This window comes from Marmota monax, unplaced genomic scaffold (genome assembly GCF_021218885.2).
Source record: "Marmota monax isolate L192 unplaced genomic scaffold, Marmota_monax_Labrador192_F-V1.1 WCK01_AAM20220418_F8-fsc00008, whole genome shotgun sequence".
NCBI lineage: Eukaryota > Metazoa > Chordata > Mammalia > Rodentia > Sciuridae > Marmota > Marmota monax.
The window spans coordinates 26,331,244-26,358,737 of record NW_026694432.1 but is presented as its reverse complement, the minus strand read 5'-3'; the positions used below and the strand labels follow the sequence as shown (position 1 = coordinate 26,358,737).

The 27,494-nt window shown below is 46.7% G+C and overlaps 1 protein-coding gene across 3 annotated transcripts; it reads right to left on the bottom strand.

Moving 5' to 3' along the window:
• Positions 1-629: 629 nt before the first annotated feature.
• On the bottom strand, positions 630-27,490 carry Emc1 (ER membrane protein complex subunit 1). 3 transcript variants are annotated; one of them, XM_046469095.2, is made up of 23 exons: positions 27,348-27,490; positions 24,827-24,951; positions 23,861-23,926; positions 23,585-23,678; positions 22,290-22,418; positions 20,988-21,114; positions 20,260-20,409; positions 19,767-19,934; positions 19,284-19,355; positions 18,861-18,923; positions 18,112-18,234; positions 17,316-17,412; positions 16,468-16,590; positions 14,706-14,905; positions 14,402-14,551; positions 13,433-13,594; positions 12,932-13,051; positions 9,925-10,062; positions 6,011-6,184; positions 4,970-5,180; positions 3,613-3,697; positions 2,441-2,570; positions 630-2,285 (listed from the first exon to the last, which is right to left on the bottom strand). In XM_046469095.2, exons 1-23 carry the CDS (start codon positions 27,440-27,442, stop codon positions 2,106-2,108), a joined length of 2,982 nt encoding a protein of 993 aa, XP_046325051.1. In that variant the 5' UTR covers positions 27,443-27,490; the 3' UTR covers positions 630-2,105. The 3 variants fall into 3 exon arrangements, with proteins under 3 accessions (XP_046325051.1, XP_046325052.1, XP_058427094.1); XM_046469096.2 differs by having other exon boundaries at positions 18,861-18,920; XM_058571111.1 differs by lacking the exon at positions 18,861-18,923.
• Positions 27,491-27,494: the final 4 nt, after the last annotated feature.

Here is a 27,494-nt window from a genome sequence, read left to right as displayed (position 1 = left end):
GATGTCACTTATGTATCTTTATATAAATACAGACAGCCGGTGTTCCAGCCAGGTATCTCAAAACAAAGGCAATTTTTTTTTTTCCCTAACTTGTATTTACTCCTTTCTCCCAGGTTACTTTAAGTATTTATTCAAGTACTGGAGATTGAACCCAGGGGCATTTTACCACTGAGCTATATCCCCAAACCTATTTATTGTCTTATTTTGCAGTGGGGGCTCACTAAATTGCCCATGCTAGCTTCGAACTTGTGATTCTCTTGCCTGGGCCTCCTGAGTTGCTGGGATTACAGGCACGTGCCACTGCACCCAGTCCAGGTTACTTTAAACAAAACACGCTGAGTCAGGCTGAATAGACATATTTTCCTGGCAATACATAATCATGCCTTCACTAATATCTATTTGACAACCTTATTACTAAAGTGCGATGATTATCATTTTTCTTCCTTCTCCATGATAACCTCCCTTCAGAATAAGACCACAGAAAGAGGAAAAATTGTTTTTAAATAACCTAAACCAACTCAATTGTCATGTTTTCTTACTAAATACACTCACTCCACTTCTGTACTGCTTTTCTCCACTCTAATGCAAAAGTAATCTCATAGTGGTCATCTTAAGATACAGGACTCAGGTCAGTCATTCATCACTTTATTCTGAAGATTGAGTGTACCTCTCCCTCTCACCAAAGGGCTAGAGATGACCTACGCTATCATGGTAAAGAGAAGCCCCATCCTTCCCCAAGTCCATGAAGCCCTCGGATGGCCTTTTGTCTGAAGCAGTCACAGCAGCCCAGCTCAGCAATGTAGCACCTGCACAGTGCTTCTCTTGTTGAAAGCTTCAAAGATTAGGCTGGGGGCCCGGGATATGGCTCAGTGGTAGATCCTTGCCGGGCATGCCTGAGGTCTTAGGTCAGATCCCCAGCACCACAAAAAAAAAGTCAGATCAGTAAGATTTAAAACCTCATCTTAAGAGGAAATATAACACACATTTTAATTTGTATTTAAAACTAGCTGAGGATTTAGCTTAGTGGTAGAGTGTGTGTTTAGTATGCACAAGGCCCTGGAATCAATCCCCAGCACCAAAATAAAACAAAAAAGCCCTAAACTAAAAATAAATAATAGGACAACTTTCTTGAACTAAGCCATAAGATGACTAGGCCAGCCCATGGGTAAAGTGAGAGTATGAGATACCAAGAAACAGGCAGACTCTTTCCATTCACTTGAAATCTGTTCAAGGTTCAGATAATTCAGTAGTTTTTAAAAGGCCTCAGCCGGGCTGGGGATGCAGCTCAGTAGTAGAGCACTTGCCTAGCATGTGTGAGGCCCTGGGTTCTGTCCCCAGCACCACCAAAAACAATTCAAAAAAAAAGAAGCTTCAGCTCTGACATATCTCAGGAGAAAAGCACAGGTAATACCCAAACAACCAAGATGTAATTATGCACTTGGCCTTGATGGACTGAAGCAAAGCCTGGGTGGCCCAACCTAATAAATGAAGCATGAAACAAGAGGCTTAGTTAAAATTAGTTCTGACACCATGTACAAATCCCACAACGCACCTTACTTCAGAGGGAAGTCTTAAGAAGCTGATCAGCCCTCAACCCTCAGCTAAGGAAGAGCCCACCCTACCCTTCAAGGTCAAGCAGTAAATGCACCTATAACGTGGAGCTGGCAAGAAAAGCTCCCTCTGATTTTGATGCAAGAGGCAAGGGAAAAGTCAGAAGGATTTCTAGATAAGACTGGGAAATAAAGGCAAACTGAAATCAAATTAAACAGGTCTCACAAAAGAAGACGATCATTTGGAGGTCTTGTGAAGAAACAGAACTTCCATGAGTGGACAAAGAAAGAGAACTGAGCAGCAGCTGTGAACTTGACCAGGAACCCCTCAGGTGCTCTGTGACCCTCAGCTGAGTTGCAGAGTGTGGTCTGCACCCGTGGGACTGTGCATCGTGTATCCCAAAAGCAGTTATGCATGAAAGTTCATCTTCTTTCCTCCAACTTTTGAGAACAGAAGCAGACACACCTGCCACTGACCCACCAGGCCACCGCTGCCACTCCCTAGCTGACCCACGTCCTCAAGGCTCTCCAATACCAGCACAATGTCTTCAGGCTTTACCGCCAGGCTCGATTCAGGAGTTTCACCTGTGCCAGTCTCTTAGTGATCATGGTGGCAAAAACAAGGCCAAAGAGGACACTGCTGATTAACACATAGTCATAGTCATCCTTCAGGACATCAAACTGTTTGGATGGGTAGACTCGAGTTTGGTAAATGTCCAAACCATAGGCCACAACCTAGGAGGCAGAGGGAATGAGAATTAGGAAGAATGGCAGCTGGAGAGCCACCACAACCTCAAGTTCGGGGACAGAAGGGAATGCTATCCTCAGCTGTTTCCCAAGAGTGGTACGATGAACAGATGCCTTACAGGGTGTCTGTGGGCTCCACTCACCAAACAAGTGGACTCCAGGCCTGAAGGAGCTGTGTAGATGCCTCGCATCCGGGAGACCGTCTGGTTGTAGTTGATGAACCGCTCTGCATGTATCTGTACGTCTGGAGAATACGGGATTAGGTTCTCCTCTCTGCAAAACAACAGAAAGGACAGGCACTCTGAAGCTGCTGTACAGGGACCCCTTGGCTGCCTCTCCTTGGTCCTGGGACGTTTCCAGGCCACATATCTAACTTCAAATCTCCTGTGAGGCCTACTTGGATTAAATGGTTAAAATCTTAGTGGCTGAATGTTAGGAAGGCAGTCTGGAGGGTAATGCTGACATCTGGATTCCTACTTTGCTCTAAACCTGAAAAGCAGTAATATATATACAGTTGACGGGGATTTCACACAGAGGAGAAAAGTCAGGGCCATTTTCAAACCAATACACTGAGCCACGAGGCCAGCCCCTGCTCTCCACTCCAGTGCCTCTGTCCCGCTCCTCCTGGCCTTCATCCCCGGTGCTAGCCACCTTTCTCATGCAGTGCTCCAAACCACACTCTCCTGCCCCTCAAGGACAAATCTGCTATCTTTCCAATGTCCACAATGGCACATGCCCCTAACTGAACAGAAGTCAGGATGGAGGTGGGAATGTACACAGAGATGGTGTCTGCTGACAGTGAATGACCTATCAGCTGTCCCCAGGCCTGGCCCCATGACTTCCACGACTCGCCAGTGTCTCCACACTCAATGATCTAGCCACACAGGCCTATCCTCCCGAACTAAGCAGACATGACTGTAGGACCTCAGCCCACCTGTTCCCTCTTCCTAGAAAGTTCTACATCATCCACAACACAGGATCGTCCACCTCCTTTAGGGCTTTACTCAAGTCATTCTCCTTTTCAGAGGGGTTTTCCCAGGCCACCTGATCGCAAATCCCACCTGGACACATCCCCTTTGTAGCCCACTCTGTATTATTTTTCCTCCTCAGCATTACAAGTGCCGGATACTGCACTTAATTTACTTGTTATTTATTTATTTATTTTCCTCCAGAAGGTAGGTTCCTCTTTGTCAGACTTATTCAAGTCCCCAGTCCCTAGGTTGACAAGATGGCACAGGGCAGGCTAAGAATCAAAGTTCATTGGTGAGGTGAAGTACCTATGGCCAGAGCCTTTAGCACAGCCACAGGGCCTCACCTGCTTTGTTCCGTTGGGATCTCAGGACGCCGGGGATCCAGCAGGGCCTTGGGGAGGGAAAGAATTGCTCCAGAAGGGAGCCCAACTGCAAAGGAAGAAGGGAATGTTCACTTACCTAAAACACAGGGAGGGTCAGTTACAAAAATAGTTACAGAAATTTCAAATAAAGAGTTTAAATCAAGCAAAAGATTGGTCAAGGAGTCTCCTTTAAATCGTCAAAAATGGTAATCCAATAATATACATGGGTCTGAGTGAAGGTTCCCACTTTTGAAGATACTGGTTTCTTCCCATACCATCATCCTACGACACTAGAAGATGAAGTTCTAAATCAAGTTATGGGTAACGGTGAAAGAGAAGAGTGTGGAAGGAAGGCAACTTGGACTTCATCATCCCTCTGCCTCCCCCCAGTAGTCTCCTTCTCGTTAAGCAAACCAGGCCGTGTCTGGCAGTGTGGCCGGCCAGGGAGGGCGGCAGGCCAGCAGCATGAGTTTGTGTTAGCGTCAGTGATGCTGATGTAAGCTCTTACGCTGCCAAGAGGGCTGCCTTCCTCGGATCTGACAGTCCAGACCGTAGCCAGTGGCTGTCTAAGCTGAGAGCCCCAAATGTAGGCCTAGGAGACCACTGAACAATCACTGAGTCCTGAACTTGGACTATACAAGACGAAATCTTGCCCACGTCTAAACAAGTCAACTCAGGCTATGTTAAGAATAATATCAGGGGGCTGATATTGTGGCTCAGTGGTAGAGCACTTGCCCAGCATGGTGAGGCACTGCATTTGATTCTCAGCACTGTATATGAATAAATAAAATAAAGGTCCACTGACAATTAAAAAAAAAAAAAAGAATATCAGGCCACATGATGTACAAAAATGGGATCCTAATGTCATGTAACCTAGTAAGAACAACAAAAAAAGAATGATATCAGGACCATGGACAGTAGTGCACATCTGTAATCACAACTACTTGGGAGGCTGAGGCAGGAGGATCACCAGTTCAAGGCTGGCTTTGAACTTTTGAGACCTTGTCTCAAAAAAAAAAAAAAAAAAAAAAGGTTGGGGGTAGAGCACCCCCAAGTTCAATCCCCAGTACCACAAAAAAAAAAAAAAAGAAAGAAAAAAGAATACCATCAGGGGTTGCTTTTCTAGCTGGGTGAAAACACCAAAGAAGGTAAGTGGCTCATCAGAAATGAGGACTAAGAAGAAGTGGTCATCTTTATAGGGCAAGGCTAAACTTTCCCCCTGAAATGGAGCCCTCTTAGCCAACCTTCCCTTACAGGTGGTCAGACAGGACAGCCCTTGTCCTTCAGTGTAGCTGCCTCAGGGAATCCGGCCATCCCAGAGCCAGCCCACAACACTCACTGAGCAGGTGTCGGCTGGTGATGCCCCGCTCAGTGATGGTGGCTTCCATGGCACTGATGGAGGAGGGGAAGATGTAGGATTGCTGGAGGACCTGGGGCAGCTGGGGACGGTCCAGGGAGCTGAAGGCGGTGGCATTGTACTGCTCGGTACCCTCGTAGAGCTCCAGTGCAGTAAGCTCGTTGCGCCGCGCCTTGGTGTTCCAGTACTGGTACTGCAGGGAGAGGGAAACTACTCTGAAAGGCACCTTTCAACTCAGCTATAAACCCAGGGAGGAAAAGAAGCGCCTAGCACACCAGCTTACTTCCTGGCTCCTAAGTTTACTAATTTTCAGGCCAATTTAACTAGGCTATTCACAATTTGCCACATGACAAAGAAATTCTCAATATTCTTAGAAGCTATATTAACAGCTAACTAGAAGCCTTTGAGTGCTTACCAGGTCCTAGGAATTGCTATTAGCAAGACAAGGTGACTGTTATCATCCCTATTCCACCAGTGATGTAATGCAGAAAGCTCACGCATTAACTCACAGTCACACAGTCAGGAATAGGAAGAAATGTATGAAATATGATATGTCAAGAGCTATGTAATGTTTTGAACAACTAATAAAAAAAATAAATAAACTGAAAAAAAAAAAAAGGAATAGGAAGAGCCAAGATCACACATAGGCAGTGTGGTTCCTGAGCCTCTGCCCCTAACCAGGACCTATGCTGCCATCCAGAGACCTTTGGATCCTATGAAAACAGAGAGCAGCAACTGGGTTTCTGGAAAGGATTTAAGATGCAGGAGACCACTGGGCACAGTGGCGCACACCTGTAATCCCCACGGCTCGGGAGGCTGAGACAGGTGGATGGCAAGTTCAAAGCCAGCCTCAGCAACAGTGAAGCACTAAGCAACTCATTGAGACCCTGTCTCTAAATAAAATATGAAATAGGGCTGGGGATGGGGCTCAGTGGCCAAATGCCCCTGAGTTCAGTCCCCAGTACTTGAAAAAAAAATGTAAGAGACCTCCTGAGCTACCTTATGTCCCTGGTCCCTTCTTACCACCACCCAATTCTCTGAATGCACAATATGGACAGGGCCCTTGGCTTTCTTCTGCACAGATGAGTGGATGATACGCCCAGTGACACCATCAATGAGGAAGATGCCAATGAAGGTGCGTTCATGGTGGACATCCATGCTCTCGGTCACCACGGCCAGCAGGTTGGGATTCAGGCTCTGGGGAGAGACAGAAAAGCTCCTTCAGAACAATGACATGTCATGTGCTTGGCCCCACAGTGAGCCCAGGGCCACTGTGAGGCTGACCTGTGATTCACTGGCCTGGCAGAGGAACCAGTGTTTCTAGTCATAAGAGCTTCTCATACCTGTGCTTAGTTTATGTCCACCGGGATTAGGGGTCATGCCAAGTGCCTTGACTCCCCCTTAATTCCCTCAACAACCCTGTGAAGTGGCTTATACCACCCATAGTCCACCAATGAGGAAGTCAGGGCAGTGAGGTGACTTGTTAAGTCTCAGAGCTGGCACTAACATGGCCTTTGGAGACCCCAGGTCTGGAACCTCAGGATACCACTCTAGCACTGTCACTTCTCTCCACTAGGACTGTTCTCCCCAAGGTCACCAGTAGCCTTTCTGCCCCTAACTCCAGTGGGTAAGTGCTGGTTCTCATATTACCTGACCAATAGAACCATCTGGGAGAGTGAGCACGCCCTCCTCACCCAGGACACCTCCCCCTGGTCTCCTTCTGCCTCACTGGCCTCCCCTTCCCAGCCTCTGGAGGAGTCCTCCGCATTTCCCCAGGACCTTCATGATGGAAATACCCACAGCACTCAGGCCTTGGATGCTCCCCTCTAAGCTCACCTCCTCAGCCAACCTCAGGCTTTACCACTATTTACAGGTGCTGGCAATGTCCAAATTAAGTATCCAAGCCAGACCCCAGCTCCCAAAACTCCAGGTATTACCATCAGCCATTGACCTCTCCTTAGATCTCACCTGAAACTTCACAAGCCCCAGGCTGACTCTTTGGCTGTACCTGGCTCTGCCTGGGGCCTCCACCTCAGTCAACAGCACTCCATGTTTTGATGTCTCAGAACCAAACTGTCCAAGTCATCTCTCTCTCTCTCTCTCTCTCTCTCTCTCACACACACACACACACACACACACACACACACACACACACACACCCTACCTATCAACATTTCCTATTGACTCTACTTTCAAAAAGTATCCAGAATAAGTTTCCTCTTCACCACGTCCTCCAACCCAGTTCTGCTGCCACCCTCTTCCCTGGATGACGACAACAGCCCACTGGTCCTGCTTTCCTCCTGGGCCCTCTACAGTCCAGTCTGGGCTGCATGGGCCTGTTGAATCTCAGCCTAGGTCACTTCTCTGCTCAAAGCTTCCCAGGGGTTCTTCCTCTCACTCCAAATGAAGCCCGAGTGGCAGCCTGTGATGGGTCCCACTGACTTCAGCAGTCTAGGGCCCTCACTCGCTCTGTGCGGGGCACACAGCCTGCTGCCGTTCTCAAGCACACCAGGCATGCTCTGGTCCCTGTCTGGAAGGCTCTTCCCCAGGTGGCCACCATGACTCATTTCCTCCCTCTGAGTCTCTGCTTCTTTGCCACCTTCACAGGGAGGACTTCCTTACCACCTGTTTTAAACCCGAGCCTGCCAACACACTGTATGATTTACCTATTTATTGTTTTCACTATTAACTTCTCTCAACTACAATGACAGCCTCATAAACTCCGGAAGTTTTGTTCTTTGATTCACTGCTGAATTCCACTATCTAAAAACAACACACAGCATCCAGCCAGCACTCAAAAATAGTCACTGCTAAGCCTCTGTGGACCTCCTTCCAAAACCCATGGCCACAGTGCAACTATAGGAAAAACATCGGACACTCCAAAATTGAGAGGCATTCTACAAGACACCTGACTAGTACTCATCAAAACTATTCAATGGGCTCGGATTGTGGCTCAGTGGTCAAGTGCCCCTGAGTTCAATCCCTGGCTCCCCTGCCACTCCAAACTCCAAATATATATTAAAAAAAGGGCTCAGGACTGGGGTTGTAGCTCAGTGATAGAGTACTTGCCTAACATGTGTGAGGCACTGGGTTCAATTCTCAGCACCACATGTAAACAAATAAAATAAAGGTCCATCAACAACTAAAAAAATAAAAATAAAATAAAAAAATAAAACTATCGAGATCAGGAGCCTGGTGTAGTGGCATATACCTGTCATCTCAGCAATTTGGGAGACTAAGGCAGAAGAATCACTGGTTTGAGGCAAGCCTCAACAACTTAGCAAAACCCTGTCTCAAAATTAGAAATAAAATAAAGGGCTCAGTGGTAGAGCACCTCTGGATTATGACTATGAAGTCACAAAGTCCTACTGGTAGCTACTATTCTTTTCAGCACATGAAAGTACAAGTGGTCTAGTTGATTTTAACTTATACACTTATGGATCAAAGTTTATTTTTAAAATTTTATCTATGTATATATACACACACACTAATATGATTTATTTTTTTTTTTTAATGATCCTGAGGATGGAACCCAGTGTCTTGTACATGCCAGGCAAGCATTCCACCAGCCCAAAATGTACTTTAGAATTTGTAACATTTTGGGCATTCCAAATGAACTAAAACTGACTGCTGTCACATAGAAGACATTCATCAATAAAGAATTCAAGTTAAGGACAGATGCGGTGGTGCATGCCTGTAATCCCAGCCGCTCAAGAGGCTGAGGCAGGAAGATCAGGAGTTCAAAGCCAGTCTCAGCAACTTAGGGAGGCCCTAAGCAACTTAGTGATACCCTGTCTCAAAATAAAAAATGAAAAGGGCTGGGGGTCCTGTAGATATAGCTCATGGTAGAGTGCTTGCCACACATGCACAAGGCCCTGGGTTCAATTCGCAGCACCACCAAAAAAAAAAAAAAAAAAAAGAAGGGCTTGGGTTGTGGCTCAGTGGTAGAGTGCTCACCTAGCATGGGTGAGGCACTTGGTTCGATCCTTAGCACCACATAAGAATAAATAAGTAAAAATAAAAGCATTGTGTCTACCTACAACCAAAAACGTATTTTAAAAAAAGAAAAAGAGGAAAAAAAGGGCTGGGGATGTGGCTCAGTGATTAAGCACCCCTGGGTTCAATTCCCAGTATTCAAAACAAGGAATCAAATAAATAGGATTAATAATAATGTGACCCCATGGCAGGCATTGTTCCAAGCATGTTACCTTTAACCTTCAAGACAGTCCTCAGATGTCAGTGCTACTAACCCCATGATACTCGTGACAGTGGAAGAGTAGGTAAACTAAGTAAATGACCCCTGATGAAGAGCAAGTCTGTGGCTGGGCAAATCTGGACCTGACAGTCCCACTGGAGGCTTGCATTCTGCTGTGTGCTTCATGCTCAGGTAAGCAGCGTCTTGGGGAGGTTCCACAGTCTTGTTACACTATTCTACTGCACCCTCCTCCAACTTAGTCTCTGGCTCCATCAAAAGAGGTATGAAAGGTCATTACTACCAGGATTACCTTCTCACACAAGACAGTCTTGCAGCCCACCAGTCACCCTGTCTCCCTGACTAAGGGTTAGCCCCAGAAGGCTTTTATCAGTGCTACTACTAATGATAAAAGCTAACATCTATCAGGTAGTTACTATACACCAGGCACTGGGTTCAGCATACTATCTCATATGATCATCACCACAATGCTAGGAAGAAGGTATATCACACCCAGGTTGGGGTGTAGCTCAGTGGTAGAGAGCTTGCCAAACACAGGGGAAGCCCTGGGTTCCATCCCTAGCACCCAAGGGAAAAAATGACACCCATTTCACAAATAATAAATATAGGCTCAAAGGAATTAAAAGCAAAAGTAGGTCACCTATCTATTAGTCCTAGTGCCAGAACTGAAGCCCTTATTTCCCTCATTCTAAAGGCCTCACTCTGCCAGGCTGCTGTAACATACCTTGTAGAGCACACTGCGGTCCCCCATCACCCGGCCCTGGGAATGGACATGCTCGCTGCTGCGTTTCCCCTTCACCTTGACAATCCGCTGTACTTCTGGGGGAATGGTCAGCTCCCAACTCAGTTCAGTGGTGAGATCCTAGGGCAGGAGAAAAAGTGCTTGTGTTAAGAAGGGGACACACAGACCTCAGACAGCTATAGCTGGTCCATCTTGCAGTTCAGTGTCTGAATATTCTGGGTTAAAAGAAACAAGATCAGAACTCCTTGAAAAATAGCAATAAAGACCTAGCTTATGAAGAAGTTTGGAACCCTTGGTTTGATTAAGAGAAATACTAAAATACCAGGCACAGCAGCCCACGCCTGTAATCCTAGAGGCTCAGGAGGCTGAAGCAGGAGGATCACAAATTTGAGGCAGACTATAAAACTTTCTATTTATCTCAAAATAGAAAATAAAAAAGGCTGGGGATGTAGCTCACTGGTAAAGTGCCCCTGGGTTCAATTCCCAGTATTGAAAACAAAGAAAGAAAAATACTAAAGCCAGTAAAGAAAAGAATACCCAACAGTATTCCATAAACAGTAATGTTTATCCAAGGAGGATGTCTCCAAGGAAAGTTTAGCATTTACTAATAAAGTATGAGATCCATGCACACCAGGGCAGCAGTGAATTAGTCAGCTAGCCAGGACCTCAAAACCTTTCCTGTATGGTTCCACAGTCGTAGGAAACCAACATGCATTCACCAATCAGTATGTTATTAGACATCCACACCACAGAATTACACGGAGCCCTTGGGGACAGAGGGCCCGGGACTGGCAAGGGACAGGAGCCTTCCCAAGTGCTAGTGCTCTTTCGATTCCTGATGTGACTACCATACACACCAGTGGATTCCTTTCATGCAGGTTCATTGAGCCTCATGATTTCATACTTTTTTCAATGTTTCACTTAAATCAAAATGGAATTCTGAACAAAAGATTAAGGCAGAAAACACATCAGATGAAAAAAGCAAATAAATACAGGCCAATTTCCTTTCAGTAAGAAAACTTTCATGAGACACAGGTGTGTATCCACACAGCTGTGGACACAGCCTCATAAATGCACGTGCACCAGGGAAGAGGAGCGAGTGCCGTGGGACAACAGCAGGGAGCGGGTGGCAGGGCTCTCACGCCCTGCTGTGCGCCTCGGTAGCAATGCAATTTCTCGTGATGAGAATGAATTCGTGTATTCCTTAAGTGTTTTAATAAACCTTTTTATTAATACCAAATAAGGTGTCTTTGCCATAGCCTCCTTTGAGGACTCACTAAAACATTCACATGAGGGGACAGGCAGTGAACACGCTTGGAGGTCAGATGGAAAGGCAGCCCTGGCTTAGGCCCATGGGAAGATTCGCCTCCTCCATCTTCCCTTGATGACTGTTGACTCGGATGAAGTCCCCGGGGCTCCACTGACTCACAACAGCCACGTCCTCTTTGCTCCCCTGTCTACAAAGAACATCTCCTGCAAGGTCCCTTTTATGAACTTAGAAAGATAATTTCCTTTTTCCCCTGAGGGTAAAGCATGTGTTTTCTGGGCAGGCCACTCCTCTGCTATTTATGATAAAGTTGAGCTGCCACACATACGTCAGGAAAGGGCATCACACTGTCAAAACCTCCAATGGAACTGTTTCAGTGTCAGCCACTGATTTACATGACTTACATGTAAGAATCCCTGGATCCTCACAGCAACCTCATGCAGGTGCCTTTACCATCTTATTTTATAGACAAGAAAACATTGGAGATATATGCCCCAGTTCACAAAGTTAATGTGACAGAGCTAAGCCAGGCAAATCGGCAATGCCTGTAATCCCAGTCATTCAGGCTAAGGCAGGATTGCAAGTTCAAGGCCAGCCTCAGCAATTTAACAAGACTCTGTCTCAAAATAATATAAAATAATTTGGGGGAGTGGCTCAGTGGTAGAGTGTTTCTGGGTTCAATCCCCAGTTCTGCAAAAATAAATAAACAAATAAAAGCCCTTCCAGGACAGGAGAGGAGGTCTCTCTGCTGAATACACACCACCAAGTACCCCTCTATGCAGTCCTGCTAACTAGGCCAAAGCCATCGCTTGTGAACCTCAGAGCCGGTGTGTATTGCTGTACGGAAGAGCTCAGCTCAAGTGCGTCAGGATCAAAGCAAACCAACCCTATTTCTAGAAATAAAATTTAAAGCACATGCTTTATCAAGAGCTGTCCAATAATATCTCCTTCATATAAATATACAACTTATTACTCAACCCCTATTCCCATGTCCCACCCTCCTTTCCCTCTAAGAATAGGGGAAAACATCCTTTCCCTGGGCTATAGGGAAAGAAATGTGGAGTGAAAAGTTCATGAGGGCCAGGCATGGTGGGGCACACCTGCAATCCCAGTGGCTCAGGAGGCTGAGGCAGAGGATCCCTAGTTCAAAGCCAGCCTCAGCAACTTAGAGAGACCCAAAGACCCTGTCTTGAAATAAAAAATAAAAAGAAATGGAGATGTAGTTCAGTGAAGGACCTCTGGATTCAATCCCTAGTACCAAAAAAAAAAAAAAAAAGGGCCATGAGGGAGCCGTACACAATGGCCCACGCCTATAATCCTAGCAAATCGGGAGGCTGAAGCAGGAGGATCACAAGGTCAAAGCCAGCCTCAGAAAAAGCGAGGTTCTAAGCAACTCAGTGAGCCCCTATCTCCAAATAAAATACAAAACAGTGCTGGAGATGTGGCTCAGGGGGTGAGTGCCTCTAAGTTCAATCCCAATACCTAAAAAAAAAAGGCCATGAGGACAGAGGCTTAGTCCACCATGCACTGCTCTGTCCACAGTACCCAGACCACATCCTCCACACAGAACCTGCCAACCAACATGAGCAACTGATCGATTTTCAATCAGATACCAGGGTTGTGCTGATCTAAATGTACAAAAAAATGAATAGCAACTCAGCTAAATAACTTGGCAACACCCACATCCTCCCACAAAGAGTCCTGCCAGAGCACTCTTCCTACCTTTCGAAGCCGGTATCCACTCAGCCGTCCCTGCTCTGCATCCACCAAATAGAAGAAGATGGAAGGGGCAAGCTCATGTAGCTGTCTCAAGACATTCCGTGTGGCTGGGAAAGCTGTGACCTTGAAAACCCCAGATAGCCCATAAAAAACGTTAAAGAAAAATTCAGGAATTGCTCAGCCCTATTTCCCAATACTCATTACTGCTTCCCCATAAGAGACAGCCTCAAAAATAAAAGAGCAAATCCTAAAGGAATAGGAATCAACTCTGTTTAGGGATTAAGCTTAATTCTACTGAGTACCTGTGTATTCACAAGTGCAGAAACAGCAGTCACAAAAAAGCCAGGCACACATAGCAGTCATGTCTCTGAGGGACGGTCTGAGGGCAAGCATATGCCGACTGCAGACAGCATCTGCCTGTGTGCCACCTGTGTCTGACCACCCCATGCCACACCCTACTCCACCTGCCATTCCCCAGGAATGCATCCCCCAGGAATGTAGTACCTTGTACTCATCATCTATCAACAGCAGCACCTTGGCATAGTCTTGATCCATGACCGGGAGAAGCAAGGACTGCAAGATGGGCCGCTTCAGCACGGGGGGAGCCACCTGACTCCACTTCCCAAAAATGGGATTAAAGACATACAGAGAACTCATTCCTGTTTCCTAAAATGGACAGAGCAAACTGTCAAAAAAATTGCAAATCCAAAGGGTAAATCAGTATAGCTGAGACTTTGGCTCAACTGTGAGAAAGTCCCTATTCTTTTGCCCTCTTTGTGGAAATACATTCTTGGCTGAAGGTGAATAGTCCCAGAGCTAATGTCAAAGGAAAAAAGTCAAACTGCCTTTGGCTCCAAACATAACCAAGAACTGGACACACTGAAGAACAAATAAGAGCCAGCGGCTCAGGAGACTGAGGCAGAAGGACTGCGAGTTCAAACCCAGCTTTAGCAACTTAGTAAGGTCCTAAGCAAATTAACAAGACTTTGACTCAAAATAAAATATAAGAAGGGCTGGGGATGTGGTTCAGTGGTTAAGCACCCCTGGGTTCAGTCCCAGATACAAAAAAAAAAGAACAAATAAGAAGGTCAAGTAAATACCAATTCAGCAACCCCACAACGGCCATTCCAGAAGTGTCCACATTCCCTCTCTCTTACTATCAGAGATTCCCCAAATCCATTCTAATTTTGGCAGAGAGATATAAATAGCTTTGTGTTCCACTCTTCCTTATAGAAAACAGTCACTCAGTCACCAACAGTAGCCTATGACTAGAAAAGAAGAAAGCTGACTAAAGCTAGATCCATTTTCTAGTCAATTCCTCCTGCCAGGCAAGAAACTGGAAGAAACAACCCCTAACCCCTGAATGTTCCTCTTGGGCACTTAGAGAATTCCAAAAGCCTGGGAGAAAATTAAATTTCAAAACACCAAAAGAGCCATACCCACTCTGCCTCAAGTCACACAAGACAGCCTCACCTTGTCCTTCACCAGGAGGGTGCACTGGGGCGGGTGGGGGAAGTGAGCAGTCGTTCTCTGGACCATCAGTTTAAAGGAGGAGTCTGGCTTGACATTGGGTAGATACTGTTTCCACAGGATGGTGCCAGAGCTGCTCTCAATGCCAAAAAGCTGCAAGGTAAACAAATACTCGACTCACTACAGAGAAGCCAAAGAACCGATTCCGTCCTTGCAAACTGGAACCAGTGCTATCCTCTAGCAAGGCTTTTTGACTCCCACCCCCTGAACTTCAGAAGATTTGGTACCCGGAGCTTACAGCCCTCACCTTGCCTGAGGCTGTCACCATCACCATCATCTTCTGCAAGTTGAACTCATCTCTGGCCAAGGTGTCGATGTTGATCTCGTTCTTAATCTGACTTCGGGGCTTCCGAGCATCGTAGAACATTTTCCAGAGGTGTGAAGTCCACGCCTGCAGCAGGATGAGCTGAGACGAGAGGCGTTTCAGGAACATCCCCAGCAAGCCATCTGGCATCAGGAAAAGGGTAAAGCACTCCCCATCAGACAGGGGGTCTGGCAAGGTGTCTGGACCCACTCTCCAAGGAGGGACCCTGCTCTCTCCTGCAGAGCATCCAGGTCACTCTTGCTCCAGGCCAAAGCCCAAATGGCAGTTTGCTCTGACACCAATAGTCTCCCACTTAGCCACACTCAAGCTTCACAAACCCACTTTTCCAGCTCCTTTAACCACGTCTGCCTGGAACTGTGACTAGAGGACTGAGGCCAGGTTCACCATGCAGGATGCAGCCATGCTGTGAATGTCTAGCACAGTCCCACACCAAGGGTGGTGGGGAAGGCTTCTGGGTGCCACACAGAGCCAGAGAGTATGGGGTGGGGGTGAAGGGGCACGAGTATGTTCACGTGTGTATCATGGACAGGCGCTGTCACCTCCCATTGCCTCATTCCTATTCTGTCAACTGCTCAACATCTCCTGACAGCATACCTGCGACCCATCCCAAGGCCCTCCTTCCCTCTATCCCTAACTTCATCATGAGGCTGCATTCTTCAAATCTTCATCATCAGAGACTGGAGACTTGGTGGCAGCTACCAGGTGACACAGTAAACAGCAGTGTCTCTGGGGCCTGCTGGCCTGGATTAAAATCCCAAATCTACTCCTTACTCCTGTGTGACCTTTGGGCCTTGAGTTCCTCATCTGTAAAATAGTCTGCATCCTGGAGGGCTGTTATAGAGATCAGATCACCGAACACAGTTACAGGACTTAGCATGGTGGCTGGCACGTAAGTGCTCACTACAAAATAGAATCTTTGTTGATCTATTTTCCATTCACCTCAGCTCAAAGAAGAGAAGTGAGAGGCAGAGAGAACAAGTCACAAGTAGAGCAGTTCACACGCACAGCATACACCTCATTGATGCAAGTTAGGAAAAACAATTAATCAAAAGCTAGCCGTGTGGGCAGGCAGCAAGCAGCAAGGCGGCAGGAGGTGGGCTTTACCTTGAATTGCTGGATCCAGGAAGCAGAAATAAACAGTAAAGTCAAATTAATTCTCCACTTAAGAAAATTTGCAATGCCTAGCAGGGGACCTGGCCCAGAGCAGACCCTAACAACCACTTCCACGAAAGGGAGAGGAAGGAGGCAAAACTGAATCAGAGTGGGGTGGATCAATCTTATCTGGGCAGTAGGGACTATGGCTGGCTTCAAAGGACATGGAGCTATTTCCATAATAAACAGATTAATCCAGTCCTGTCTCTCCAAGTGTGGATAGTGCCTAACAACTGTGCCTGACAACCTTTAGATATTCAGGGGATGAGAGCTATTGCTTTACTGAGTTTTTTTTTGGCCCCAGAATCTTTCCTGGGGGATTCACAGTTCACCCATACACTGGAAAGGGTGGCTGCACAAACCACAGGGCCACCAATGCACTGGAAATGAAGCTCATTCACAACAGACTGGCCATCTGGCTGAACCAGGACGCCAGGGTGCCATGAGGCAGCATCTCCTCGGGTTCAACTAGCAAACTCAGTCCAGAGCAGCCCCCTCCAGCACCTCTGCTGTCCCATCCCTGGGTTCATACCTGCCTTCTTGCCAAATTCTCCTTCCAGCTCAGCCTGCGCCCCAGTCAGGGGGAGGTCCACCATTTCCAGGCACACCACTTCTGCCAGGGACTCTTCCCGGGTCCACAACACCACCTTCCCTGCTATGGGAAACCAGTTTGCAAAAGCTCAGCTTGCCTCCCTGACCTGTGGCAAAGCCGGGCACGCTGGTACATGCTTGTAATCCCAGCAAGTCAGAAGGCTGAGGCAGGAGGATCACAAGTTCAGTGACAGCCTCAGCAATTTAGTGAGAACTTGTCTCAAAAAAAAAAAAACAGTAAAAAAGGGCTGGGGGCTGGGGTTGTAGCTCAGTGATAGAGTGCTTGCCCATGTGTGAGGCACACTGGCTTTGATTCTCAGCACCACATACAAATAAGTGAATAAAATAAAGGTCCATGAACAACTTGAATATACATGTGTGCATACACACATATACATATATGTAAGCATACATGTAAGTACACATATATGTATATGTACAGATATACACGTATATATATGTACACATATACATATATAACTGGGCTGGGGATGGAGCTCAGTAGTAAAGCACTCCTGGGTTCAATCCCCCATACCAAAATAAAATAAAATAAAATAAAAAAAGGAATCAGAAATAGCAGAGTAAGGAGCTGAAATCAGCAAGTCAAATGCGGAACGTTCTATACGCCACCCTACAATGCTAAGGAATTACTCAAAAGTAGGTGACATATGGTTCTGGAGAAAATATTCAAGCTATACTCCACTTGAACCTTTCCCAGACCTGTTCCCATTCCCCCAAAACCAGTCTGGGCAGGCTGAAACAAAACCAGGTTGAAAGAGGTGCACTCACCCAGCTGCTGCAGAAAAAGGAGCAGGTGATCCTGCGTCTGTACCAAGGCCCGGTAGCCAACTGAGTCGTCCTTCTTCAAGAACACCTGGATGTACAGCTAGAAACCAAGATCATAAGAATCCCAGGATTCAAGTATTAGGCACATCAGGTCCAGGTCACAGCAACATCTACAACTACCATCCACACACCAACAAGGTAACACACGTTCTCTGGAGTCAATACAATGGTCCCTCAGCTCTCTCAGACCAGTCCATGAAGGAACCCAAGCACCTGACGATATCACATCACCCATCCATGCCCCATAAAGCCAGCAGGAGGCCAGGACTAGAATTCCCATCGTAAGATGAAGAAGCCACAGCTGAGAGGAACTCAGTTCCCTGAAGGAACATTGGGATCACAAACGCAGGCTGTGCAGCTCAGCAGCCCCAGCTACACCCACAGCCACACGTCTTCCCAGCTCTGCAACTCTGGATACGGTACCAATTGCCACCAGGCCACAGTTACATTGGTAAAACCAGGTCAGTAACTAGCACTTCAGAGGACTATAAGAAGGCCACATCAATTAGTGCATCAGCAAAAAGCTCATCACAGGGCCTGGGGCACAGTGACAACCAGGCATAAACAATATCTGCCTTGGCTGTTATCTGTGACCAGTCAGAGGCTCAGGAAAGAGCTAGAACCCATGTCCAGAGCCCTAACCCAGGACCCATGGCTGTGACCTAGCTCTGAGGACAGGAAGCCCCATGCTGAGACACCTGCAGGACTTCAACATCTTCAGGCCAAGGCCCTGGCTCACCCGTTCTGGCCGAGTATCATTCTGTTCCAGGCTAAATGAAATTGCAGTGTCCAGCAGTCGCCGACCTGTCTCTACTAAGTAGAGGTTAATGGTGTAGGTCTGGTTGAAGCAAGCCAGCGAGTCCTAGGAGTGCAAACAGCACACATCAACTAGAGGAATCTGCCAGTGGTCAGTCCCCCAAAAGATGTCCAATACCAGGGGCAAATACCCTAGAGAAGGGACCAGGCCAGAAAGGGAAATAGGTGCAAAGGAAAATAAAAAAACAGAGAAAGCCAAATACTGAGGCAGAAATGAGGCATCTGGGTAAATAAATGAAATTACAACTACACTTGTTTTAGAAGGAAACCAGTAAGTAGAGTGTGGCAGAGGCGTCCCAAAAAGAGGCGAGACTGCCCAAGGACAGAAAGCAGGGAAGAGCTCACAGGAAGCCACAGCTACAACCCGTGCCTTCAGCCAGGGCCACGCTTCTGTCGCACAGCAACTGCACAGGGTACACTCAGCTCTACCAGCTGGACCCCAAAAGAAACAGGGGAACTGAGGCCTAGAGAAGGACGTAGTTAGCAACAGACTCTATGGATTCTACCTCTTCATCTCACCGTGAAAAAGGGTCAAGAGCAACACCATTTAATTGACAGTAGTTAGAAACCCAGGGGAACTCAGGGAGACCAGCTAGCCTCAGCTGCTCCCCACTTGCCCGAGTGGCCTCCTGGGACTCCAGGTCTGGCATGCTGCCAGAAGCCACACCCTACCTGTGCACTAGACTTCTCCGAAAAGCTCCCCATTGACCCATCTTCAGAATTGCTAGGTTTCTGCTAGAAGAAAGAGAAGGACAGAAGAAAATTCAGATAAAGGGTCCCTTCCAATCCCCAAACAAAGCTTTTATTTCTGTTTTCTTGTCTCTTAGAGAAGGCAAATCTCACTTCTCATCCTGCCCACAAAGCCTATGTGGTTTCTAACTCCCAGGTGAAAGTGGGGATGTCCTATTAAGGCCTCCTTCCTGGGGAGAAAGGGGGTATGCAGAAAGCTCCAGATATGAGGCAAATTCATCTTTCAGCAGCCTCATGTATTCAACCTGACCAGGAGAACGCACCCAGATTACTGGCTCAGGGCTCCCAGCAGAGAAGAGTCAGGACCCTCCCCCCACACATCTGGCTAAGATTCTCAGTACTCACCACTTCGTTTCGACAGGTCATGACTGCAGCCACGGTCTTCTCCCCAGTGGTGCCAAAGCTCACCAGGGCAGTCTGTGGGGAAAGGAAGGGTCAGTTCCCAAATGGGAGCTATGCCAGCCAGCAGCCTTCTGGAGGGTCACCTGTCTTGGAGTTCAAAGTGCTCCCAGCTTTGAAAATGATGGCCAGGGCATCTGTGAGCAGAAGCAGGCCTCAGCCACATCTAACAAGCCAGGCACAAGTCCCCCTAAGCCCCATGTTGTTCTTGTATCCATAAGAGGCTCTGAATGACTGTGGACTCCAAGGAAGGTGACAGTTTTATTCTAAAGACCCTCCAAGAAGAAAAAGTATCCTATTCCTACTGTAAGGCTACCTCCAATCTCGGTCCAGAAGCCAATGTCTCCAGGTTCGAGGGCACTATCTCCTAGCATCGATAGCCCAGTCATTCACTCCTGAATCCTAGCCACCCACACTGCCAGTGGTTACCTGGGGGAAGTTCTTGAGCAGACTCAGAGCCCCGTGGTGGTAGTGCAGCAGAGCATAGTGATTTGGGGACAACTGTAGGAAGAACTGGGCCCGAGAAGGATCCACTGGGGTGGGCTGTGTTGGCAGGACCCGGGGTTGGAATCCACTTCCAAATTCTAAGTCAAGAGACTAAGGGAGGAAAGAACAAGGAGGACGAGGACATGAAGCCAACCAGTGACTGGCCCATCAAGCTGGTGTCCTCTGCCCCACTTTGCTAGGGGATGTAACTAAGCCAGGCAGGTGGCTCCAGAAGCTCCCATTCAGCTTCCTCAAAGGGGAAAGTGGCCCATTTCCCCTGACACCAGCTCTGCCAGAGGCTTGAACTTCTCCTCAGGCTACCACAACCCAAAAAAGAAGCAGCAACACCACCAGAAGAAAGGCCCCCATAGAACTGTGCCCATCCACACCCCGCAGGCAAAGCCGAGGACCAGGGAAAGCAGCTGCAGCCCGTCACCTGCAGTGGGATCTGCCGCAGTTCCCACTCTGTCTCCAGGGCCAAAGTGTGGAGGGATCGTGAGCCTGGGTCAGGGCACACCAGCACAGCCTCATCCACCAGGCCACAGGCTCCAGTAAGACAGTGCAGCCATGGAGTCGAAACCCTGACCTGCAGAGGGACAACATAACAGGACACTCACGAGGGATCTTCACATTTCTCTCAGCTCATCAGCAGCATCACTGCTAAAATCCCATGGAGGGTCCTAAGCTCAAAGGCTTAGATTGTGGTTGGTTCCACAGGGGTTTTCCTGTCCCCAACCCAACCCCAATGTGCCTCCCAAGAACCTCCAAAGACAAAAAAAAAAAAAAAAAAAAAAATCAGGAGTTTCTTTCTGGTCACTGGAAAATACACCAGATAACTATAAATGCCTAACACTTCGGACAGGTATTTCCCTACTGTCTGTCAAATGTGGCTTCCTATTGTTATTTTACAGAATTATCTTAGAAGACACCTACATGCAGTGACTAGATCTGTGTAATTTTTAGCCACCCCAGAAGAGAACCACAAGAAAAAACATACTTTAAATACACACAGATGAAGACAAGACAGCAGCAAGTGACCAGAATTAGGGACTAAATGACTTTTGCATCTGTCCAGCCAACTTCCCTGGTCCCCAGTGCAAAGAAGGGTTTTCTTGACTCCCCTCCCCATTCACAAGGCTCCTCAAGTGCCATGCCCTCCCATACCTGCTGAACAATCTCTCCATCTTCCACGTTAAACTTGACAATGTTCACGTGGCTAAAGGGAACGATGCCGAGGGCCCACACCACCCCAGAGCCGTAGGAATACACCATCTGGTAGTGGATGCTGTCACTAAGAGGCAAGAGAGAGCAGGGGGAACAGCTTTATCCCTCAGACAGGAACATCTTTAAGGATCTTCCAAAACTTGGATGCTAATCCTTATACAGATGTCACAAACTGGAAATTCCCAGATAGGTTTGTTTATCTCACACAGTTTAGAGTTTTACTTCTGGGTTTGTTTTGTTTGTAGTGCTGAGATTGAGATCAAACCCAGGACCTCGTGTGTACTAGGAAAGCACTCTACCAAAAGATCCCTAGTCCTTTTTTTTTTTTTTTCATTGATTTTAGGGGTTTGTTTGGCAGTATTGGGGACTGAACTCTGGGGCACTCTATACTACTGACCCACACTCCCAGCCCTTTTTATTTTCATTTTGGTACAGCAGCTCAGTAAATTGTCCAGGCTGGCCTTGAACCTGCAATCCTTCTGCCTTAACCTTAAAAGTATATGATTTCAAGTGTATTTCACCACACCTAAATAACTTGATTTTGTTTTTAATTTCTTGTAAACATTCCTAACTGAGATTATACGTAAAAATAATATTTCCAGCTTTTCTTAGGTCAGAGATGTGGTGACACTGGACCTAAGTATATGTCTACCTATGTACCCCCAGAACACCAATCAGCTGAGTAAGGCTGACCCCTGGAGGTAAGCTAGGTACAATGCAGTTCCCAGCAGTCCTCATGGGGCCAATGTGACTTATAGATATTACACATTTGGTCCCACAGGAATTTGACTTTTGATCCCATCCGTATCTGAAAACTGCCACACGGGGTCTAAACAGAACCTTTCCTTCTCCTCCCCGCTCTTGTTCCTTCTCAGCTTCAAGTGTCCTCCACCAGACCCCTGGAAACAACTGTTCTTGATTATTCTAGCTCTTACTATGAATGAAAGGCTCAATTTAACTGGAACTAGAAATGGAAAGGCCCAGAGCACCACGCCCAGGAGCAAGCAATACCCAACCCACGGCTCCCTTGCTTGGTGGCTCAGGGGTTTTCTCCTCCCTGCAAAGACACTCCAGGCGTAGCCACAGCTTCTGCCTTCAGACCCACATCCAGGGAGCACAACCCACCACACATGACACCAATGTTCAGGGGGCCTGGCAAACGCTGGAAGCCCCTTAAGGAGAAGGAGGGGCTTATAAGGGAAAGGAAATAGGTAGCCACCATCTGGAAGGAGACAGCCTTACCTTTCTGGGAGTTGTTCTACCCACTTCAGATGCCCACTGGAGAGGTGATGGAGGGCAAGAGTCGTCCTCTTCAGGACTGCAACATACCTCACAGAGTCCTGCAGGCCCACCAGCCCAAGTGCCTGGAAACTGAGTACAAGTAGAGAGTGAGCCTCAGGCCAGAGCAGACAGTCCCACCACTGTCCCTGTGGCTTGGTAGGTAAGAAAATAGGCTTTGAATTCAAACATACTTGGATCTTAATCCTGTCTCTGCCAGCTTGTTAGCTGCCTCGAAAGTCTACACACTGCTTCCCTGAACCCCCCAAATTCCCTAAGGGCTGTTCCTTTCTTTCCCTGGAACTTCATAGCAAACAGATCACAACCCTCTACCATGCACCCATGAGACAGTGCTATCATTATCGGGCTACCTGCCTGTCTGACTGTAAACTTGATGGAAGAAGTTATTTCACATATATGCCCATTGCCTGGGGCCACTAAGAATTTACCAGGTGAATTACCATCCTAAGACATATAAGCTAATGTAAATGACTTTATAACTTAACCTTGGCAAAGATGGCTCAAGCTGTTTTCTAAACATGAAACTAAAACACAAAGTTTTATATTATGTTCTCATACCTAGTACATGGCAAAGTTCATGCATCATGACTAGGAAAAGAATTCAAGCATAAGAATAAGCACTGGGGGCTGGGGATGTAGCTCAAGTGGTAGCGCGCTTGCCTGGCATGCGTGCAGCCCAGGTTCAATCCTCAGCATCACATACAAACAAAGATGTTGTGTCTGCCAAAAACTGAAAAATAAATATCAAAAATTCTCTCTCTCTCTCTCACCTCTCTCTTAAAAAAAAAAAGAATAAGCACTGTGCCTTGCACAGAGCTCTGCATCTAATAGGTGCTCAGTAAATGCTGGCTGAGTAAACATGTGCCACACAGAACATCAAGAACAGATGTTTGATAACCAGGCACAGTGACATATACCTATAACCCCAGTAGCTCAGGAGGCTGAGGCAGGAGGATCCCAAGTTCAAAGCCAGCCTCAGCAACTTAGGCCATAAGCAACTTAGAGAGACGCTGTTTCAAAAAATAAAAAGGGCTGGGGATTTGGCTCAGTGGTTAAGTGTCCCTGGGTTCCTGAGTTCAATCCCTAGTACCAAAAAGAAAAAAAAGGCATTTGGTGATCTTTGCCTTTTCATTTATCCTTGGGGAAAAAAACAAAAGGCCTGAGGTTGCTGCCCATGCAGATCTGTGCTCCACAGAGACTTTCATTCAGCCAAAATGAAATACGGCCTCCTCCCTTACCTGCCACTGTCCAAGGTTATCTCCCAGTTCAGGCCCCCAATGTTAGTCTCCCAGGAACGCATGATGCGGCCTCCATTGGACACAGTGATTGCATCTGGAAAAGAAAAGACCAAGGTGAAATTATTTCCCAAACTTGCTGTCACCTCCTAGGGTCCATATAAACAGATGATAAACAGGAGCACCCTCCTCTTTTCCTTGTCAGACCCCATACAAAGGAAGGAACCAAGGAATGGGAAGGGGTTGCCCCCACAGAAAGCCCCGCAGGCCTCTGCTCACCCTGTCCATGGAGCAGCATAGCGTCCACAGCCCCCTCTGCCGTGCCCTTGTCCACGTGGCGCCACACTGAGAGACACAAAAGTCAGGTCTTACTATGAACATTACCATGACCCAAAAAGAGGACTGAAGAGGTCTTTGTTTGCATAAAAGCCTCCAATTTTATTTAGAAGGAGGAAAAAAATTCAACTAACTGCCCATGATGCAGTCCTGCTCGCTGCGTAGGAGGGGTAGAGAGGAGGCACAAATATGCCCATCTGAAGTGTCTGCTTATCCAGTCCCCACTGCCACCCCCATCAAACACGTAAATGAGATGGGTGTGGTGATGCACACCTGTAATGCCAGCTACACAAGAGACTGAAGCAGGAGGATTGCCAGTTGGAGGTCAGCCTGGGCAACCTGGCAAGACCCAGTCTCAAAATAATTTTTTTTAAAAAAGGGCTGAGGATATAACTCAGTTTAGAGTACTTGCCTAGCAATTGCAAAGCCAAAAGTACTATAAAGAAAAAAAAAAAAAATATATATATATATATATATATATACACATATACATAAAAGCATACACACAAAATAAATAATGATAAGTTTAACAAAAATATTACAAGAAAACAGTGATTATAAATTCTATTTCATGATTTTAGTGCCTAAACACAATCCACCCAGCAGATGTGATTTGAAGGTAGGAGTTACTGCAAAATAGTATAAAGTGCTTTCTGCAGCAGTGTCTTATTTAAGGATACTCAAGACTGAGACAATAAACTGCAAAGGCCAGTGCTAGGAATATGTGAAATAGTCAAAGGTGAGAAGAAGTCTGAAAAAATTATCACAATCCACCAAGAAAGGCACCTTTTGGCCGTCATGTCCCTGAATTGGGGACTAGTCAGGCAGGCACAGCAAGCCACGGCCACTTGGATTCACAGCTATCAGCCTTGCCACCCTGAAGCCAGTCATTCTGCACAGCTCACTCACAGATTTCCCCAGTTCGGGAATTTAGAGCTGCAATCACATTCTTCTCCGTGGCCACAACCAACTTCTTGGATCCAGGGGAAAATTCCAAGGAGGCAAACTTGAGCTTCCCAACATACTGCTGTCTCCTGAGAAAAAGAGTGCAGGGGAACATAAGGGGCAAAATCACTGCACAAAATGCTTTGCAAAAAGACAACTCACTGGGTTATCATCATCACACCTACCTTAAGACAGATAAGAAGTGGTTGTTAATGAAAAGAGCTCACTAAAGGCAAGATATCCATGCAATGCAGTCAGAAGCAAAGGGAACGAGGGTATGTACCTCTGAACAGCTGAGAAATACTAAGTCTTCCAGCTTAGGTGATACTTTAAAAAGCCCCTGTCCCAAATCCCACTAGAACAAAGCTAAAGTCTTTTCTGTATTCACTGATAGTCTGACTAGGCACTCACTTAAAAATGGAAGAACCCAGGCCCTGCCTTCGATGAGCATACAATCCAACTCTTTTCACTAGCTATGGAGAAAAAAGCATTTCCAACCCAGCTCCACAAACTGGGTGAGGCCTTCGTCCTCCGTGGCCCTTTGTAAGCCCACACATACTCAGTATCCACCTGATCAGCACTCACTCACTCACTCACTGGGCTACGTCCACCACTCAGCACTCTTACCTGCACAAAAAGGGAACAAAACTAGTTTCACAAAACTGTATTCCTGTCGCATACAGGAGCGCTTGCCCCTTCCTATCAAAAAAAGTCTGCCATCCCTAGCACACTAAGTACACATGACATTTACACTACATTTCTCTTTATCATGATGTTGTTTGGTCTAGGTTTTGTTTTGTTTTTGTTATTTTGTTTTTTTTGTGGGACTGGGGGCTAAATCCACAGGCACTCAACCACTAAGCTACAACCCATCCCTTTTTCATTTTTTATTTTGATAGAGTATTACACAGGCTGGCCTTGAACTTGTAATCCTCCACCTCAGCCTCCCAAGTACCTAGTCCAGTTTTTTTGTTTTGTATTTTTTTTAAAGAAACTAAACTAGTAGTAGAGAGATGGGTTTATATTTGGCAGTTTCTACCTGCATTTGCACATATTTTATTCTCACTGTATCCACTGAAAAACCCTACAAAATATGTTAAAAAAAAAAAAGTAGTAGTACCCCCATTTTACAGGTGAGAAACCCAAAGTCCAGAGAGGTCAATTAATTACTGTTAGAACTAGGACCCAAAATGAAGACTTTCTAACAATAAATCACATTATCTCTTGAAAACTGTTGTTTTGGCCAGTGCAGTGGTACATAGCTGTGGTTCCAGCTACTCAGGAGGCTAAGGCAGGAGGATCACTTGAGGCCAGGAGTTTGAGACCAGCCTAGGCAATACAGCAAAACCCAATCTCTAAATTGGGGGACAGGGGGTAGTGATAGAGTGCTTGCCTAGTATGTGTTAAGACCTGAGTTGATCCCCAGCCCTGCAAAAAGGATGGGGAAAGTGGTGCTGGGGGTGTAACTCAATGCATGTGCACAGCCCTGTGTTCAAGTCCCAGCAATGCAAAGATGGGTGGTGGTGTAACACCACTCATATGGAAAATATGAAAAAAGCATAAAGGTATAAAAACAAACCTATAATACCAATGATATGGACTGAATATATGAATCTATCTGAGACAAAAACAGTTCACAGAAGAGGAGGTATCTGAGTTGGGCCCTGATGGAGTGTAAACAGTAATAATGGGTAACATTTATTGATTGCACTCGATGAATCAGACTTTGTGCTAAGTACTTTAAAGAGATTATTTCATTCATCCTCTGAACTTCTATAGGACGGATGGACAGTTAGTCAGCTCGTTTTACAGATAAGTAAGGCACAGAGAGGCACAGAGAGGTTCAGTCACTTTCCCAAGATTACAAATTCTTAGGGGGCTAAATGGACATTTAAATAGAAGAAAGCCATCTACAGGGCCTTAAGGAATGGGTAAGTGAATAAGTTCATGGCATTTCCTGGCTGATGATTTTGGGGTGGCCATACTCTGAGCCCAGGGCTGCCCTGGGATGAAAAAGGGGGAAAGAGGCCTCAGTTTAAGACTTACAAGACATAAAGCCCTGTTTACGTGCCTACGAGACAACAGCCAATTAGAGAAAGAATGAAAGTCCACCGAGGCCTGGTAACCTCTGACACCCGGGAGACCAGCAACCTGACAGTCATAGAAATGAAACCTGAAGAGGGAGAAGGAATCAATGATCCCTGACCAGAACCCCAAAGCCTGCCTGTATGGTGGCGCCGACACCGTGGGCATGCAACCTGTACAGTACAAGGACCAGCTTAGAAGAGGCGCCCGACGCTTGGCTTAATGCTACTCGGTCGATGTCTACAAATTCTTGGTTTCTGATTTAAGAAATCACATATTTTCATTTTGCACAGGATGCCGCAAGTCATGTAGCCGACTGCTTCAACGGTAACCTCCCGGTAAGAGACAGGTGCTGGGAAAACAGCCATCTACTTCGCGAACAGGACGCACACGTACGCACCAATCAAACTTGCCCACTTGGTCTTCATACACTGCGGCCGCAGGGATAAGCAGCGCAGCCCAGAGCCAGCACCGGGAAGCCAGCGTCGCCGCCATGACAGGAGCTCAGGCGCCGCGGGTCCGGCATGCACCGCGCCGCAGGCTCCGC